The sequence below is a fragment of the Synchiropus splendidus genome, chromosome 2 (assembly GCF_027744825.2).
Source record: "Synchiropus splendidus isolate RoL2022-P1 chromosome 2, RoL_Sspl_1.0, whole genome shotgun sequence".
Taxonomy (NCBI): Eukaryota; Metazoa; Chordata; class Actinopteri; order Syngnathiformes; family Callionymidae; genus Synchiropus; species Synchiropus splendidus.
Genome location: NC_071335.1, coordinates 36733342 through 36747999, shown reverse-complemented (window position 1 = coordinate 36747999; position 14658 = coordinate 36733342). Strand labels below are relative to the sequence as shown.

Here is a 14658-nt window from a genome sequence, read left to right as displayed (position 1 = left end):
GTGTGGTTGGAGTGATGTGCAAACATCTCCTACGTTATTATTATTCTTATTGATGTTGTTGGTGTTATTATTATTATTCATTAAACAGCAAGTGATGTTGCTGTTGTGGATTATTTATATTTTATACATCCATATTTGCGTTTCCGCAGGTCTCTCTCTGAGGGTGTGCAGATAGTAGGTATGAGTGCCACCTTGCCGAACCTTTCCCTGCTGGCCTGCTGGTTAGATGCTGAGCTTTACCAGACTGACTACAGACCTGTACCCTTGCAGGAGCATCTCAAGGTCGGCAGCGAAATCTATGACAACAGCCTGTCTGTGGTGCGACAGTTCACGCCTCCACTACAAGTAAAGGTAAGGAAATAGGTGATGTAAACGTGCCTGCCTGCTATTGTGGCTGTGGTACCGGGAATATGTTCTTCGTAATGAGGCCGATGTTTGTGGCCAGATTAGTGATGCTGTCTGGTGATAGTTGCATATTTCTTCCGCAGGGTGATGATGACCACATTGTCAGTCTGTGCTATGAGACAGTGATAGAAGGACATTCTGTCTTACTGTTCTGTCCTTCGAAGAACTGGTGTGAGAAACTAGCTGACAGCATTGCACGAGAATTCTACAACTTGAAACGCACAAGTACGTGGATTTAAACCCTCTTCCAGTATCACAAAACCATGTCTCCTCTTGACATGGAGCTTGTTTTGTTCTTGTCATGTAGATTTATATTGTCACTTCAACACACTATTTTCAGGCGTACATGGCGAATCAGGGCTCCAGCCAGTGTCTCTGGATCAGGATGGGCTCGTGGATGTCCTCGCACAGTTGAGCCGAACTCCTGCCGGATTAGATCCGATTCTGCAGCGTGCCGTGCCCTGGGGTGTGGCCTTCCATCATGCTGGCAAGCTCCACTCTTCAGCCTCACTTCATTCATACAGCTTCCTGGTTGTGTCATTAAAACGTAACTTTTCAGGTCTTACTTTTGATGAGCGTGACGTGTTGGAGGGAGCATTTCGTCAGGGGATGGTGAAGGTCCTCGCTGCCACCTCCACACTGTCCTCTGGTGTTAACCTTCCCGCTCGCAGGGTCATCATTCGAACACCAACTTTTAATGGGCACCTGTTGGATCCGCTGACATACAAACAGATGGCTGGACGAGCCGGCAGGAAAGGAGTCGACACAACAGGTGTGTTATGAGAATGAAGAGTTCAGCGTACTGGAATGTCATAACTGTGTTCAATTTCACAAACTGATCTGGTGAGGCTTAAACAATTATTTTTATTCTCTTGTAGGTGAAAGTGTTTTGGTCTGCAAACCGGCAGAGCGCCAGAAAGGAATGAAGCTACTCAGCGGAACTCTTCAACCAATCAGCAGTTGCTTAGTGAGACGAGAAGGAGAGGGTGTGTCTACCAGCATGCTGCGAGCGATATTAGAGGTAATGTTTTCTTAAATCACTCACTCCTCGAAACCAAACTTGATATTTGTCACCGCTTCAGATCATTGTCGGAGGTGTTGCCAGCAGACCAGAGGATGTGCGGTTGTACGCCGCCTGCTCTTTATTGGCTGCCAGCATGAAAGCGACTGGCAAAGAAGAGACCAACAAGGGAGCTATTGAGGCTTGTGTGGAATGGTTGATGGACAATGAATTCATCAGCATTGAAAAAAATGAGCAAGGTAATCTGTATATGAGCAGATGTATGCATTAAAAGTTGATATTTTCTTTGGAACCATCCTTATCTTACATTGTTCTTTTTTCTCTGTGTTTCCAGAGGAGCGTTACTGTCCCACTCTCCTTGGTGCTGCCACTCTCTCCTCCTCTCTATCCCCGCCGGAGGCCCTCGAAATATTCGCAGACCTCCAGCGAGCGATGAAAGGATTTGTCCTGGAAAACGACCTGCACATTCTTTTTCTGGTAAATACTCATGAGAGTTAAACCAGAGTTACTGTTGTGCTCAGTGTATGGGGTTGACCCATGAATCTCCATCAGATCACCCCGCTGTATGCTGAGTGGACAACCATTGACTGGTATCAGTTCTTCTGCCTGTGGGAGCAGCTACCGTCCTCCATGAAGCGAGTGGCGGAGCTGGTTGGTGTTCAGGAGGGCTTTCTGGCTCGGTCAGTCAGTGGCAAACTTGTCGCCAAGACAGAAAAGCAGCGAAGACAAATGGCCATTCATAAACGGTTAGTGTTTGGTTTGATCAGTGCTCTCTGGAATTGAGCAGGGTAATGAAAGGCTTCATGAGTTTGCTGCCAGGAAGACACCTGAACGAACCCTTCTTCAGTCAGCAGAAGAAAAGGGAATCTTCTCTAGCGGGAGACAATAAAAACATCCATTTTTAAGTTGTTTACTCATGATAGTTTCTCATGAAAAATAACAAAAATACTCAAGTTGAAAAAGCTCTTTATTATGGCTGTCAATAGATTAAAAATGTTATTGTCAATTGCACTGAAGCTGAGTTATCTTGCGATTAACTGCAAATTAATCACACATTTTATATCTGTTCTAAATGTAACTTAGAAGTATTTCCAACTGCATGTTTTGTCATGTCCACCATCTTGATGACCTTTTCAGATGTGTTTTTTTGTACCTAATGTTTGTTCATAGAAATGTGCCCTGTACGCAGATAAGATACAGAGAAAAATATCAATATATTGTTTGTTTTCTCTGTAGGTTCTTTACAACACTTGTGCTGCAGGATCTGGTGAACGAGGTGCCTTTAGGAAATGTAGCGTCCAAGTACAAGTGCAATCGTGGACAGTTGCAGTCTCTCCAGCAGTCAGCTGCTACATATGCAGGTACTTTTTTTTTAAAATAAGCATTCTCTGGAATGAAGTATGGAAACACAATTAGATTTGACACAGATTTTTTTAATGAATTTTAAAAACCATCCTATGGACTAATTTTAGGTACTTAAGTGAGGGGGTCACAGTCTCAGACAGGGACCTAAATACTCAGTGTATTTTAAGAAAAAAATGGGGGGAGGAATGAAAATTGAGATGACAAGCAAGTAGTGTTTTTGATCAATTATTAAAACCCGCTCAATACAAGAAACTCAAAAGTGTGGTGAGAGTTTTGGTGGAAAGGTCACAAATATTTCCTTCATACCCAAAGCTAAGAGCAAACAAAGACACTCACAGGTTGCATGCTGGAGAATGTGTGGAATCACGGAGGCTAACCACGAACATGTTTTGATAATGTGAAACACTGGATATGTTCTGAGGCAGGGTGAAAATATGTTAAGAATTAAACTGGAAATGACAGACCCTGGGGCAGTATAGTTTTGTGAAATGCTGATTATAAAGAAGTGTATCTTTTTAGTGTGTTATTGATTGTGAGCAAGGAAGCAATAACAAGAAAGCGGTACAAAGCAAAAGCGTCATCTTTGAAGGAGTGTATAAATATTCTGAAGGAAATAAACACCATGGAAAAGATGGCCCAAGTACTTTGAAAAGGACACTTCATTGGACATGAGAAATGGCGTGGTAGTACCTTACCCTAACCCTAACCAAGACTAAAGGACCTTTCGCATAATATCACTTTAGTTTGTATCAATTTCCTTTGTTCTTTGGTTTATTTTTCACTGTTTTCTATACTCAAGGAAGTGTACTGCTTTTGTTTTGAAAATACTAATATACCTCTAAGTAAAATGAATTGAATGAAGAATGAATCAATCTCTGAAAAATCTATTGAAAAAAGAATGTCAATTTAAAAATCCAGGTTGACTATTGAAGCTGGACTAAATTTTTGGTAGCGATTTTGCAAGGCCACCTATTTAGATGTTCCTCAGAGGCTAAATGAAGGGAAATGACAGTATTGTAGTTCACTTTCTGTATGACCAGAGTGTGTATTGCTCACAGTTTATGTTGGTATTGAAGAAAACCAGAAATGAGGTCTGACACATTCCCACCTTGCAGGAATGGTGACCGTGTTCTGCAGACGTCTGGGCTGGAACAACATGGAGCTGCTGTTGTCCCAGTACCAGACAAGGCTCAGCTTTGGGGTCCAGAAAGAGCTGGTAGACCTCGTCCGGGTGTCCCTCCTGAGTGCAGCGAGAGCTAGAGCGCTGTATGCCCAAGGGCTGTGCACTGTTGCTGAGCTGGCCCGTGCATCAGTTGATGATGTGGAGAAAGCCTTGAGGAACGCTGTGCCTTTTAAGAGGTCTGTGCTCCTGTTGGAGCTAGATGCCTACTAAAGAAGTGCACTGTGGGAATCACAATGTCAGACTTGTATAGACAGATTTTCTTCATAAACTCTGTATAACAGAACTTGATGAAAGGAGTGCAACAGACCAGTAACTTGATGATTCCAAAACAATACTTTTATTCACGGGTAAAATGGGCCTCTAACAATACGAACAGGTTAGTAGAAGAGAGTTCACCAGTTTGTGACGCTGATATTAATCTACAACACTGTCCAATCTTGCCTGTGGTAACAAGAATTTTTTTGCTCTCCTACACCAGACTCAACTTGCTTGTTGGCTGTTCGTGGGCCAATCAAATTCCATTCACATCCTTATTGCGCAACATAAAACACCCATAGTCTATGATTCACATCTAAGTTCAACTAGAGTTCATTTTTTGATGCTGATATAGGGAGCTGGAGCTTTTGTTGATGATTAATTGCTGGCTTTTATGGTTGCTTGGAAGAGTGAAGAATTTGACTATCAATAAGATCAAGAACAATGGCAGATTTTTGAGTCTAAAATGAGTCTAGTTGCAGGAAGAATGCTAATCTTTGTGGGGACAGTTGTGTGTTAGCATGCTGCTAACTGTATTCTCTTCTCAGCTCGAAGCGTGCCGTGGATGAGTGTGAGACAGAAGCTGCAGAGCGACGGAATCTCCGCTGTGTTTGGGTCGCCGGCGGAAGGGCTCTGACTGAGCGGGAAGCAGCTGTTGAGATTGTGTCAGAGGCGAGACTCCTTCTCCAGGAAGACCTTGCTCAGCTCGGAGTTCACTGGAACCCGACAATGTTCCCTCAAGGGCTGATTGACGTCAACTGTGCGGGCGGAAATCTGTGCAAAGACACGTCTTCTCGTCCAGATTTGAGCTTGGAGCAAACAAAGACGGCATGTAGTCAGAACCAGCCAGAGAGAGACGTGGCAACACACATTCAGGAGAAGCATGAGGCAGACTGTAAAGTAGAAGACCCCAAAGAGAGGAATAAAGCTGAGGGAGCGAACAGACTGGAGCGGCTCACTCAAGAAGTCGGTGAAAATACGCAGTTGGTGGGCAAATGTCTTCGAGGAATCGTAGTAAATAGTAGAAACCCAACTGAAGAGATGGAAGGCATCACAGCCTCCTCTGTGGAACCTGGAACCTCCAATGTTGACAAAATAAGTGCTGAGGATCTGGAAGTAGCAAGCAAACGTTCGACTCATCCTGATGCAAACTCATCTAAAAATCCCAGTAGAAGCTTGACCCAGGAGCTGGCTGAGATTGTATCAAGCCCTTTGTCCTACCCCCAGCTACCACCTGAACACGGTTTGACCCCAAGGCCTCCGCCACCTTGGTTTAGAGGCCCAATTTCAAGGGCAGAACAAACTGTTGTCTCACCCAGAGAGACCATACAGCTAGAGTTTGGAGGTTCACCTGTGCTGCCGGGCAAACTGAAACACTCAAGAATACTCAGCAAAGTTCTCAACTCTATTAGAACTGACTCCACTTCGGAAAGCTCTCGTCCTCCTGGTCCTACGGAGGAAGCTGCTTTTTCTGTGCCTCACGCTGAAGTGGCTGCGACTCCTGTCCTGGAAAATCACCCCAGAGTTTCCACACCTGCTAATGCAAACTTGGTTAATGCCTCCCCTTCATCCTTCCCTTCACTGTCCCCAGAGGCCAAACGGCGACGTATAGAGAGCAGAGGTGTGGACGCATTCTCTTCTCCCGATTTGTACTCGGGTGATGAAAAAGATGTGCAAGAAGGGGAGAAGAAGAAAGAGGAAACGTTTGGTGACAGCTTTGAATTGGACACACAGACTGAAAACATCATTGTGAAACCAGCTTCTGAGCCCAGAAATGAAAGCTGCAATCTTATAGTGGGGTCAGAAAGTAGACAAGGGGGCCAGTTAGTGGGCGATTTTAAGCCGGTCGAGGATGAGACAGTTCTTGAAAATGCAAATAATCCTCAGCTCAAATTCAACATTTCTTTAACTGACAGTCAGATGGAGCATATCCTTGACATCAGCCACCAGAGTTCTGCAGGCCATGCACTCAGTTCTGCTGACGGAAATGAAAATGCCGGTGGCTGTGATGATGATGGTGATGATAATGAGGGGGTGGGTGGTGAAAACGTGAACAGAAGTAGCAGCTTCCTGTTCGACAGCCTGTATGACAGCGCCCTGCTTGCTGGGCTGAACTCATGCCAAGACTCATGCCCATCAGATCTGGAAGACTCCAGTGGGTCTCCTCTTGTCAACGTTCAGGCACAACAGCGCAGTGAAATACTTATGAACCAGGAGGCAGAAGAACTTGAAGCGATCCAGTGGGGAGAGTCTTCCTTCAACCTGTCTGAGTGGGGGGACACTCTGCTGGTGGGCCACCACTTCTTGGAGAAGAAAAGTCATCTTATGGAGGAGCAGACGAGCCATCGGGAGGAGCTTCGCATTATTACAGATGTCCTTGAAGAACCGCTAAATTCTCATGGAGACCCTGCTCATATTGAGCCAGCCCTTTCATCAGTTACTTCAATGTTGGTTAAATGTGACTCAAGAGACAATTTCAATGTAAGTCAAGGTAATTCAGAGGCTCAAAGCGATGGAAAGCCAGCTGTTGATGCTGAGAAGAACTTGGTGAAGGACTCTCCACTTATTGACAAGTTAACGGACGGCTTGTGCTGCAGTCCTGGCCTGCAAGAAATCTTCGATCGGTGGCCAAGCATGTCTGATCAGAACTGGCAAACGGGCCATGCAGACACTGGGTCAGTTCCCGCACTCGGAACCAACCTCTCAGATAAGCCCAGCTCCACTGAGAATGTGGAAAATGATAAAGCAGACTTGGCTGCCGACTTGGTTCCCCCGACGCAACAAACCCCTCCTGTGACACCGAGGATAAAACTGACCACCTCGTCTGTCCAGTCTCCCCTCACTGCTCAGCGGGACAGTCGGACCACTCCCTGCCGTCTGGTTTCCGTGGCAAATCAACTGGCTTCAGAAAAATTCATCCAGACGCACAAACATGGGCAAGATGCAAAACCCCAGCCTGAATCTGAGCATGTCAACAAAGCAAAGCCTGCATCACTGTCAACAACACAACATGACAACCAGGAAGACCACTCCTCTCCACAGACTCACAAAGACTTCAGTCTGCAGCTTTCCCAAGACGCGTCTCTGTGTTCTGGCTACCCTGGAGCCTTCAGCATCATCGACGTGGCCAGTGACAGAGGCCTGTTTGACACTTTTATAAATGAGTGGAAAACTAAAGAACGATTCTCATTGGCTTTGGCTTGTGAGAAGAAGGAGGCCAAACAGGAGCGTGGTGAGAGTTCTTCTGGTTGATTGACATGTTCCTGTTTTAAATCTTTGCCTAATTCTCTGCCGTCTCCTCTGAAGCAGCTTCTAAAGCCCATCAGGTGCTGCACAGAGCGGACGGTTTCCCAATAAGGAGCAGTGATGGAGCCGTGCTGGTCGGCCTGTCTGTCTGCTGGGGAGGCCGAGACGCTTACTTCATCTCTCTGCAGGAGGAGCAGAGCAAAGGTGGTGACACAGCTGTCAGAGCAAGAGGGAGCTCGATGGTCCATGATGAAGATGTTTCTGTTTTCAGGGTTGAGCTCCAGTCTGGCTCCTCCTGCCCTGGATGAAGACTTGTCAGTGAGGGAGAGGCTGGAGAAGGTCAAGTTGTGTCTCAGCAGAATGTCATCCAGCCGTGCTGATGGAGTGGTCATCACATACGACATTATCAAGGTGTACAAGATGCTAATTCTCAGCTGTGGCGTCAGTTTGGAGGGACATTGTGAAGATCCAAAGGTGACATCCATTTTCTTTCTTTTGAGACACCGCCACAGTTGTTAAGTGACACTTCCTGACCGCAGGTGGCGTGCTGGCTGGTGGACCCCAGTAGTGAAGAGAGAACTCTCGCCAACATGGTGACTGTTTATTGCCCTGAAGAGCTCCCCCTGGTGGAGGGGCTTGGTAATGGTAGTGTGTACTGTCCCAGAGTGAGAGCAGCCACCACCAGTGTTCTCGTGCTCGCCGTCATGAACCATCTGTCTGGTCTGCTGGAGAAAGTCAGCATTCTGGGTACCTCCTTTTGAGAAGCTGTTTTGACCTCAACAAGCTTAAACAGGCTTATTTTAGTTTCATGATGATTTCTCTTCATTTCTCCGCTCAGACTTCTTCAGGAACGTTGAGATGCCTTCTCAGGTGTGCTTGGCACTGCTGGAACTGAACGGCGTGGGCTTCAGTGTGGAGGAATGTGAAAGGCAAAAACATGTGATGCAAGCCAAACTCTCAGCGCTGGAGTCACAGGCCTACGACCTTGCAGGACACAGCTTCTCTCTAACAAGCATCGATGACATCGCCCAAGTCCGGTTCTTTCTTTCTCTCTCTCGCTCTCAGTTGCATGCGAGACGTGGGTCATTAACCAGGGTTTCTTCTGTAGGTCTTGTTCCTCGAGCTTCACCTGCCACCTAACGGAGAGATCGGAGGCTCAAAGAGTAAGAAGACACTTGGTTACACCCGGAGAGGAGGTGGCAGGGTTCGACTGGGAAAGCAGTTCAGCACTACCAAGGTGAAGCACAAGTTAGCTGTTCTTTTTCACATATTAAAAAGCATTCATGTTCACATGGAAGCTGAAACACCAGGAAATAGTTGGTTCATGTAAGAACGCAAATGTCAAGTGTAGATTGGGAGAATAAACAACCCAATTCACACCATTATGGTGCTACATTTTCTGCCAGCTTGTTTCTTTTTTTATTATTAATTTAAAATAATTGTCGCTGAACTGAAGTGACTTGAATGAGACACTCTGGTGCTTCCAGGATGTTCTGGAGAAGCTCAGGCCGCTCCATCCTTTGCCAGGGGTGATTCTGGAGTGGAGGCGGATCACCTGCGCCCTCACCAAAGTGGTGTTTCCACTGCAGAGAGAGAAGAAATACCACCCCACACTAGGCATGGACAGAATTTACCCCATCGCCCAGACGCACACCGCTACAGGTCCAGCACTTGCCCCTCACTCGCCTGGAAATGTGTTGGCGCTATTAATACTTATTTTATTCCAGGGAGGGTCAGTTTCACGGAACCAAACATCCAAAATGTCCCCAAAGACTTTGAGATTTTCATGCCCACCGAGGTTGGAGAGAGCCCCCCCTCGCAAGACGGCCACGGCATGGATGCCAAACACATGCAAGTATCTTTTCTTTTTGTGTGGGAATAGTGGATTCTTCAGATGCAAAAGAGCTGGGATTGGTTGATTAATATGTTGACAGATGACAAGAGGACACATAAACATAACGCACAACGAACAACAAACAAATGGAAATATGGAAAGTAACTGTTGAAAATCAATCGTATAATCCACCGGTTGCGCCTTCTGTCCCCGCGCCGCCTTCTTTTAACGCCCTCCACATCCGTCCGTCTGAGTCGAGTTGCATTTGATCAGCACATGGCGCGTATCACGGACGAGCTGAGGAAGGAGTGACCCTTCAATATTTCTTTTGTGGAGCTTTCTGTTTCTACCAAGGTAAGTAAAAAATTTAATTTATAAATAGCTTTACAACTTGTAGTCACTCTGCAAGAGAGAGGATGTGGAATCTAAGTTATTGTCAACAAAGCTATAAATGCAACAAGACACTAACAACTAGCTAACACATCGTAACGTTACCATCACTGAAAGATTTTTAGAGGAATTGAATCTCTTCATCAGTAATATTGTGCTTTGACCATCAGTGTTTTTTTTAACAAGGAGGTGGTCTATTGCTCTCTAACTTCCACAGACAGGGCTGCAGAGGTGAGATGAGAAGGCGCTGGCTTGGCCTAACCTCACCCTACCAGGCACCATCACTTTTGAATCATCTTGCTGCTGACCCGTGCTTCAGAAGTTAACATCATTGCGACTGCTTTCTGAAGTGAAGAGTGGATCTCACTCGTTGGCCTTGAACTTATCTGGCAAAACGTTAAGGATAGAACCGGAGCAAAGACTGGCTGTCGCATTGAGGTGAGCTTGAACTTCTATCCACAGTGAACCACTGATCCCAATGCTGTGGTTGAACATTTATTGAGAGGCATATCTAAATTGTACAGATGAAACGCGCTGTAAAATAGTCCCATACTGCAAGTATGTTGTCAGTACAGCCATAACTGGTTTGTAAAAAAACATCGTAACACACAGAAATCTATTTACTAAGGGAGGAGCATTTTCTCAGTGGGAGTTGTTGATCTGGGTGAATGGCCTGATGGGGTTTGGTCCTGGGGGATTGTCACATGGCCAGAAAGCTCCACGTCCAGGTGGTGGTCCATTGGCGGTGTCAAATGGTGGGGTGTGTGACCGTGACTGCTCTCCATTTGGGCCTGTCCCGGAGCTGAGCTCTTGAGTTTGTGTAAGGTGTTCAACATTTCTATTTTCGCCCAATGCCTCTGATTTGGGTCCAGTTTGACCAAAAGTGGCACCAGACTAAGTGCGAAATGATAGCACTCGTCGGTCTCAGTTTCGGGTTTGGCATCCGACTCCTGTAAGATTGAGAGAAACTGCTCCTCTATGCTGGTATGCAGTCCTCGCCTCCTGGTTTCACTCCGCTCCCTATCCCTCGGGCTGCGGGACCTCCGACGCCTGTCTCTCCTACTAGATCTTGGGGGTTCCGCGGGGGGCGCCGTAGAAAGTGTCTGTGTGCTTGGTGTAACAGGGGCCTGCTCCTCCATTCCACTCAGTGACACTGGAGTCGCTGATCTCTCCTCATCCGCACAGGAGCCGCCCAGACTGCCTTTTGAACTAAAAACACACTTTTGTTGCCATATTGAACGCAAACTCGGCACAAATAACGGGTGACAGTCCCACACTCACCTTCTCGGCAGTATGTAGGGCGACAGAAAGGCCATTATGTCCTTAAATTTCCACTCTCTGTGCAAGCCGTTGGAAGAAGCTTTTTTCCTACTTTTGACAAAGCCGTCTCTCAGTGTCCGCCATTTTGCCTTGCAAAGGTCAGCTGCAGAAAAGAGAGCCATATTAATGATGTGTTTCTTTATCTTGACAGGTACTTCAACTCTGACAGGGACTACTGGGGACTTATTTGGCTACTGGCTTGGTCACACGGCAGTACTAACTTCACATGGTGCATAATACAAGACATGATACAATTATTAATAAAGACTACATTTGAAGTCTTTTGTATCGATGTCAAAACAATTGTAATTGAAAATAAAATGTGCCAAAAATATCTTGCTGGGCCGCTTCTTGTCTGCCCCTGGTGTGAAAGTCAGACCCAGCGTAGCCATGGCGATAAGGTCATGAACACCCACAAGCGAGTTTCCTGGTCTTATAAACGTAAATGCATTTTTTTTCTCCTTTTTTATGGATTCAACATGTGAAAGTTACATTCGAAATTACATTAACTTATAATTAACTTACGATCCACATCCATTACTTCTGCTATGGCGGCCCAGGCTTTTTCCTTTCGACCGTTGTCTTTATAAAACGGGTGTGTAGTGTCATAAAGGATGCTGTGGCTTTCCACCTCCTCGATGAGCCGCTCTTCATCCATGATGTGGCCAACAATGCGAGCGCTTGACGGACCGAGCTTGTTTTATTTTGAAGGATAACTTGCCACCGCGCTCAGCTTCCTCTCCCGCTCGAGCTTCGCTGGGCTGTTGCGTTCGTGCTCCGCCTGCGACAAAAATGGAAGCCTTGCGTCTCCACTGCGGAGGCGCTCGGATCAGCGCTGCTGCTGAGAGGTCGCGCTGGAAACAGGGAAATCAAACCGTCCCTCCAGTGGGAAATGGCATAACAAGAAAGCGTCACTCCTGAAGTCAAACGGTCCCAAAGGGTCAGCCGCAGTCTTTACAGAAAGCACTTCACTTGGCGGAGGGAGACCCCCTTCTGGCGTGGCGCAGCCGCCAGAAGTTTGACGTGACGCTTCGGTTGAATTGCAATGCTTTCGAGAGGCCACGATGTTTCCCCGCACACACGCTCGGAGTGTCCAGCATGTGAAACGGCTCCGTTCAAACCCAGTAAGGCAATAAAAATTCGGACCCTCTCCGCAAGCTGCCGCGCCGCCGCTCTAGACCTACAGCTACAGACCCGGAAGTCCGAGTGGACGTAAACACGCGGTCGCATAAATCCTGTGTCAGAAACTGGATGCCGTTGTTTTCATGCTTTACATTGAATTACGATTAAAATATATTTGAAGTATATTTTTGCGTTGTAATTTTCTTGGAAAATGTTTTGTCAGATTATTGATTTAGATATGTGTCGAACATCATGGTCATTATTCCTGTTAGTGTTTTGACATTAATAATAAGGACAATAAACATGATGACAATAATAATAATAATTTCATAAGACTATGTCCTGATTATTACTGGCTCTGTCTTCCCTAACGTCAGACACACACCAAGCTTTCATGACATTGTTTTGAAAGGGAACCTGCCTCAGTGTAGATGTGCAGTGCAGATATTTGCTTGTTGCACTTCTATTCTCCTCTCAAAAGTGTACAACTGAGAAGACAAACTCATCCATTCAATTGCTCCGAACATCTCATGCGAGCAAATGTTTGGACAGTGGAAGCTACTACATGGGACATGGGTCCATTAAAGGACAGAATCCACACAGAGAGCCGAGGTCTGCATGTGTGTGTCTGAGGGTCGGTCATGAAATGTTGAATAACCAGGCTCATCTCCTCGCAGGAAGAGGAGACGCTCCTCAGTTGCTCCTCCAGTTAGCGGTGACGATAAAGGCCCGAGTTTCTCCGTCAGCATGAGACACGCATTCATCCCTTTTCCAGGTGATTTTTAACATCACACTACGTAGAATTATTATTATTATTTATTTATTATTAAATTATCAATTATCCTAATTGTTGAATGTTGTAGTTGTGAGTATGAAGCGTATGCCTGTCTTCTGTAGGTGGGATGATATTGGCAGCCGATTATTCTCAGTTGGAGCTGAGAGTATTGGCTCACCTGTCGAAGGATCAGCGCCTCCTGCAGGTGAGAATGATCCTTGGATGGATTGGCTAAGTTTCAGATATGAACGATTCCTGTGCGGCAGGTGCTGAACGGAGGCGCAGACGTGTTCCGCTGCATCGCTGCTGAGTGGAAAGGCATGGAGGCGGCGAGTGTGAACGACAGCCTCCGTCAGCAGGCCAAACAGGTCCCCATGAAGCCGAGAAGACTCTCTTCACATGGTTCTTCTGTTTACCGTCTCTGTGTCTTTGCAGATATGCTACGGCATCATTTATGGGATGGGAGCCAAGTCTCTGGGCGAGCAGATGGGCGTGGAGGAGAACGATGCTGCCTGCTACATAGAAAGCTTCAAGTCCAGATACAAAGGTGAAGGAGTTGGGAGTCGGTCGGGTCGAGCCCGGTCAGTGCGGCTGACTTGTCCACACTGGACACCAGTCCATCTCAAGTGAGAGTCAGATGGATGTTAAAAAAGGATTCCACTCTCTTCAGGTATCAACTTGTTCCTCAAAGAGACGGTGAGGAAGTGTGTGCAGAACGGTTTTGTTCAGACTCTGATGGGCCGTCGACGATACCTGCCAGGGATCACAGACACAAACCCGCACGTCAAAGCTCATGTAAGTGAGGTGCCCCGGACGGGCTGGCGGACAGACGTCCTCACGACTTTGTTCATTGTTCTTCTCAGGCGGAGCGTCAGGCTGTCAACACCACGGTCCAGGGATCTGCTGCAGACATCGTGAAACTGGCCACGGTCAACATTCAGAAGCGACTGCACAGGGCTTACTCAGCAGCGCCACCGTCTCATGAGCACACACATTCAGGTAACCCAGTCACCTGACTTGAGAGTGGTCCTACAATTTTACTGTAGCAAGTTTACGATTTCCTCATGAGTTTTATTATTGACTTGATCCGCATCTTTTTTTTCCACTTCAGTTTGGTTTCCTGCTCTCTGTATTTTTTTATTCACATTTAAAAAGCACTTAACATGTCATGACAGCATCGACAGGGAGGAGCAGTGTGTTTAAGGTCAGTCATGTTCACAGACGATGGACGTAGCCGGACCACTCCGCCGGGAGGCGCCTACTTCGTCCTGCAGCTCCACGACGAACTCATCTATGAGACCACAGAAGAAAATCTCCTGCAGGTGAGTGACGCGACACCGTCAAGTCGGAGAACCAGATTAGAGAGGAGGAATGAAAAACAAGTGAGATTTTTGTTGCCATTATAAAAACGCAAATGAAATGTAAGATTCACAAAGCTGTTTATCAAGCTGATTCGCTCACGCCGCTCCTCAGGTGGCTCAGATCGTGAAGCGAGAGATGGAGACAGCAGTGAAGCTCTACGTCAAGCTGAAGGCCAAAGTTAAAGTGGGACCCAGCTGGGGGAACCTGCAGGACTTGGAACTATGATGTCGCTGTTGGAACAACTGCTGACCTTTTTAATACTTTATGAAATGCTAGGTGAAACGACATGGATGTTAAGATGAACTTGATGTATTTATATATTTATAAAACACAAATGGAAATATGAATTTAGTGGCACATGCTGCTTATGTATCAAAATA

At 46.4% G+C, this 14658-nt stretch overlaps 2 protein-coding genes across 6 annotated transcripts in view; one reads left to right on the top strand and one right to left on the bottom strand.

Annotated features, from left to right (window-relative positions):
- LOC128753723 (DNA polymerase theta-like) overlaps nucleotides 1-14658 on the top strand; it is an 18606-nt gene extending 3948 nt beyond the window's left edge. For 3 of the 5 annotated variants that reach the window (XM_053855737.1, XM_053855739.1, XM_053855736.1), the window contains 26 exons: nucleotides 150-351; nucleotides 489-630; nucleotides 746-892; nucleotides 965-1177; nucleotides 1284-1426; nucleotides 1488-1665; nucleotides 1761-1903; nucleotides 1979-2172; nucleotides 2663-2787; nucleotides 3907-4150; nucleotides 4778-7461; nucleotides 7536-7679; nucleotides 7747-7949; nucleotides 8015-8222; nucleotides 8314-8507; nucleotides 8584-8712; nucleotides 8963-9137; nucleotides 9203-9326; nucleotides 12819-12916; nucleotides 13039-13121; nucleotides 13183-13284; nucleotides 13352-13463; nucleotides 13587-13711; nucleotides 13780-13915; nucleotides 14138-14238; nucleotides 14390-14658. In XM_053855737.1, coding sequence (XP_053711712.1) covers nucleotides 150-351; nucleotides 489-630; nucleotides 746-892; nucleotides 965-1177; nucleotides 1284-1426; nucleotides 1488-1665; nucleotides 1761-1903; nucleotides 1979-2172; nucleotides 2663-2787; nucleotides 3907-4150; nucleotides 4778-7461; nucleotides 7536-7679; nucleotides 7747-7949; nucleotides 8015-8222; nucleotides 8314-8507; nucleotides 8584-8712; nucleotides 8963-9137; nucleotides 9203-9326; nucleotides 12819-12916; nucleotides 13039-13121; nucleotides 13183-13284; nucleotides 13352-13463; nucleotides 13587-13711; nucleotides 13780-13915; nucleotides 14138-14238; nucleotides 14390-14503 — 6463 coding nt within the window. In that variant the 3' untranslated portion in view covers nucleotides 14504-14658. Of the gene's footprint in view, nucleotides 1-149; nucleotides 352-488; nucleotides 631-745; nucleotides 893-964; nucleotides 1178-1283; nucleotides 1427-1487; nucleotides 1666-1760; nucleotides 1904-1978; nucleotides 2173-2662; nucleotides 2788-3906; nucleotides 4151-4777; nucleotides 7462-7535; nucleotides 7680-7746; nucleotides 7950-8014; nucleotides 8223-8313; nucleotides 8508-8583; nucleotides 8713-8962; nucleotides 9138-9202; nucleotides 9327-12818; nucleotides 12917-13038; nucleotides 13122-13182; nucleotides 13285-13351; nucleotides 13464-13586; nucleotides 13712-13779; nucleotides 13916-14137; nucleotides 14239-14389 lie in introns of those variants that run through there. The other 2 variants (XM_053855738.1, XM_053855740.1) reach the window with 2 other exon arrangements.
- LOC128753726 (transcription factor Adf-1-like) lies at nucleotides 10116-12216 on the bottom strand. The gene is made up of 3 exons (XM_053855744.1): nucleotides 11545-12216; nucleotides 10981-11122; nucleotides 10116-10908 (listed from the first exon to the last, which is right to left on the bottom strand). Exons 1-3 carry the CDS (start codon nucleotides 11675-11677, stop codon nucleotides 10323-10325), a joined length of 861 nt encoding a protein of 286 aa, XP_053711719.1. The 5' UTR covers nucleotides 11678-12216; the 3' UTR covers nucleotides 10116-10322.

What these genes read in the sequence shown, in the direction of transcription:
- LOC128753726 (XM_053855744.1), bottom strand. Translation starts at nt 11,677, where the DNA reads ATGGATGAAGAGCGGCTCATCGAGGAGGTGGAAAGCCACAGCATCCTT. An exon ending in AGAAGTAATGGATGTGGATC is followed by an intron (nt 11,123 to 11,544) that starts GTAAGTTAATTA and finishes TCTTTTCTGCAG; the next exon opens with CTGACCTTTGCAAGGCAAAA. An exon ending in CCCTACATACTGCCGAGAAG is followed by an intron (nt 10,909 to 10,980) that starts GTGAGTGTGGGA and finishes GTGTGTTTTTAG; the next exon opens with TTCAAAAGGCAGTCTGGGCG.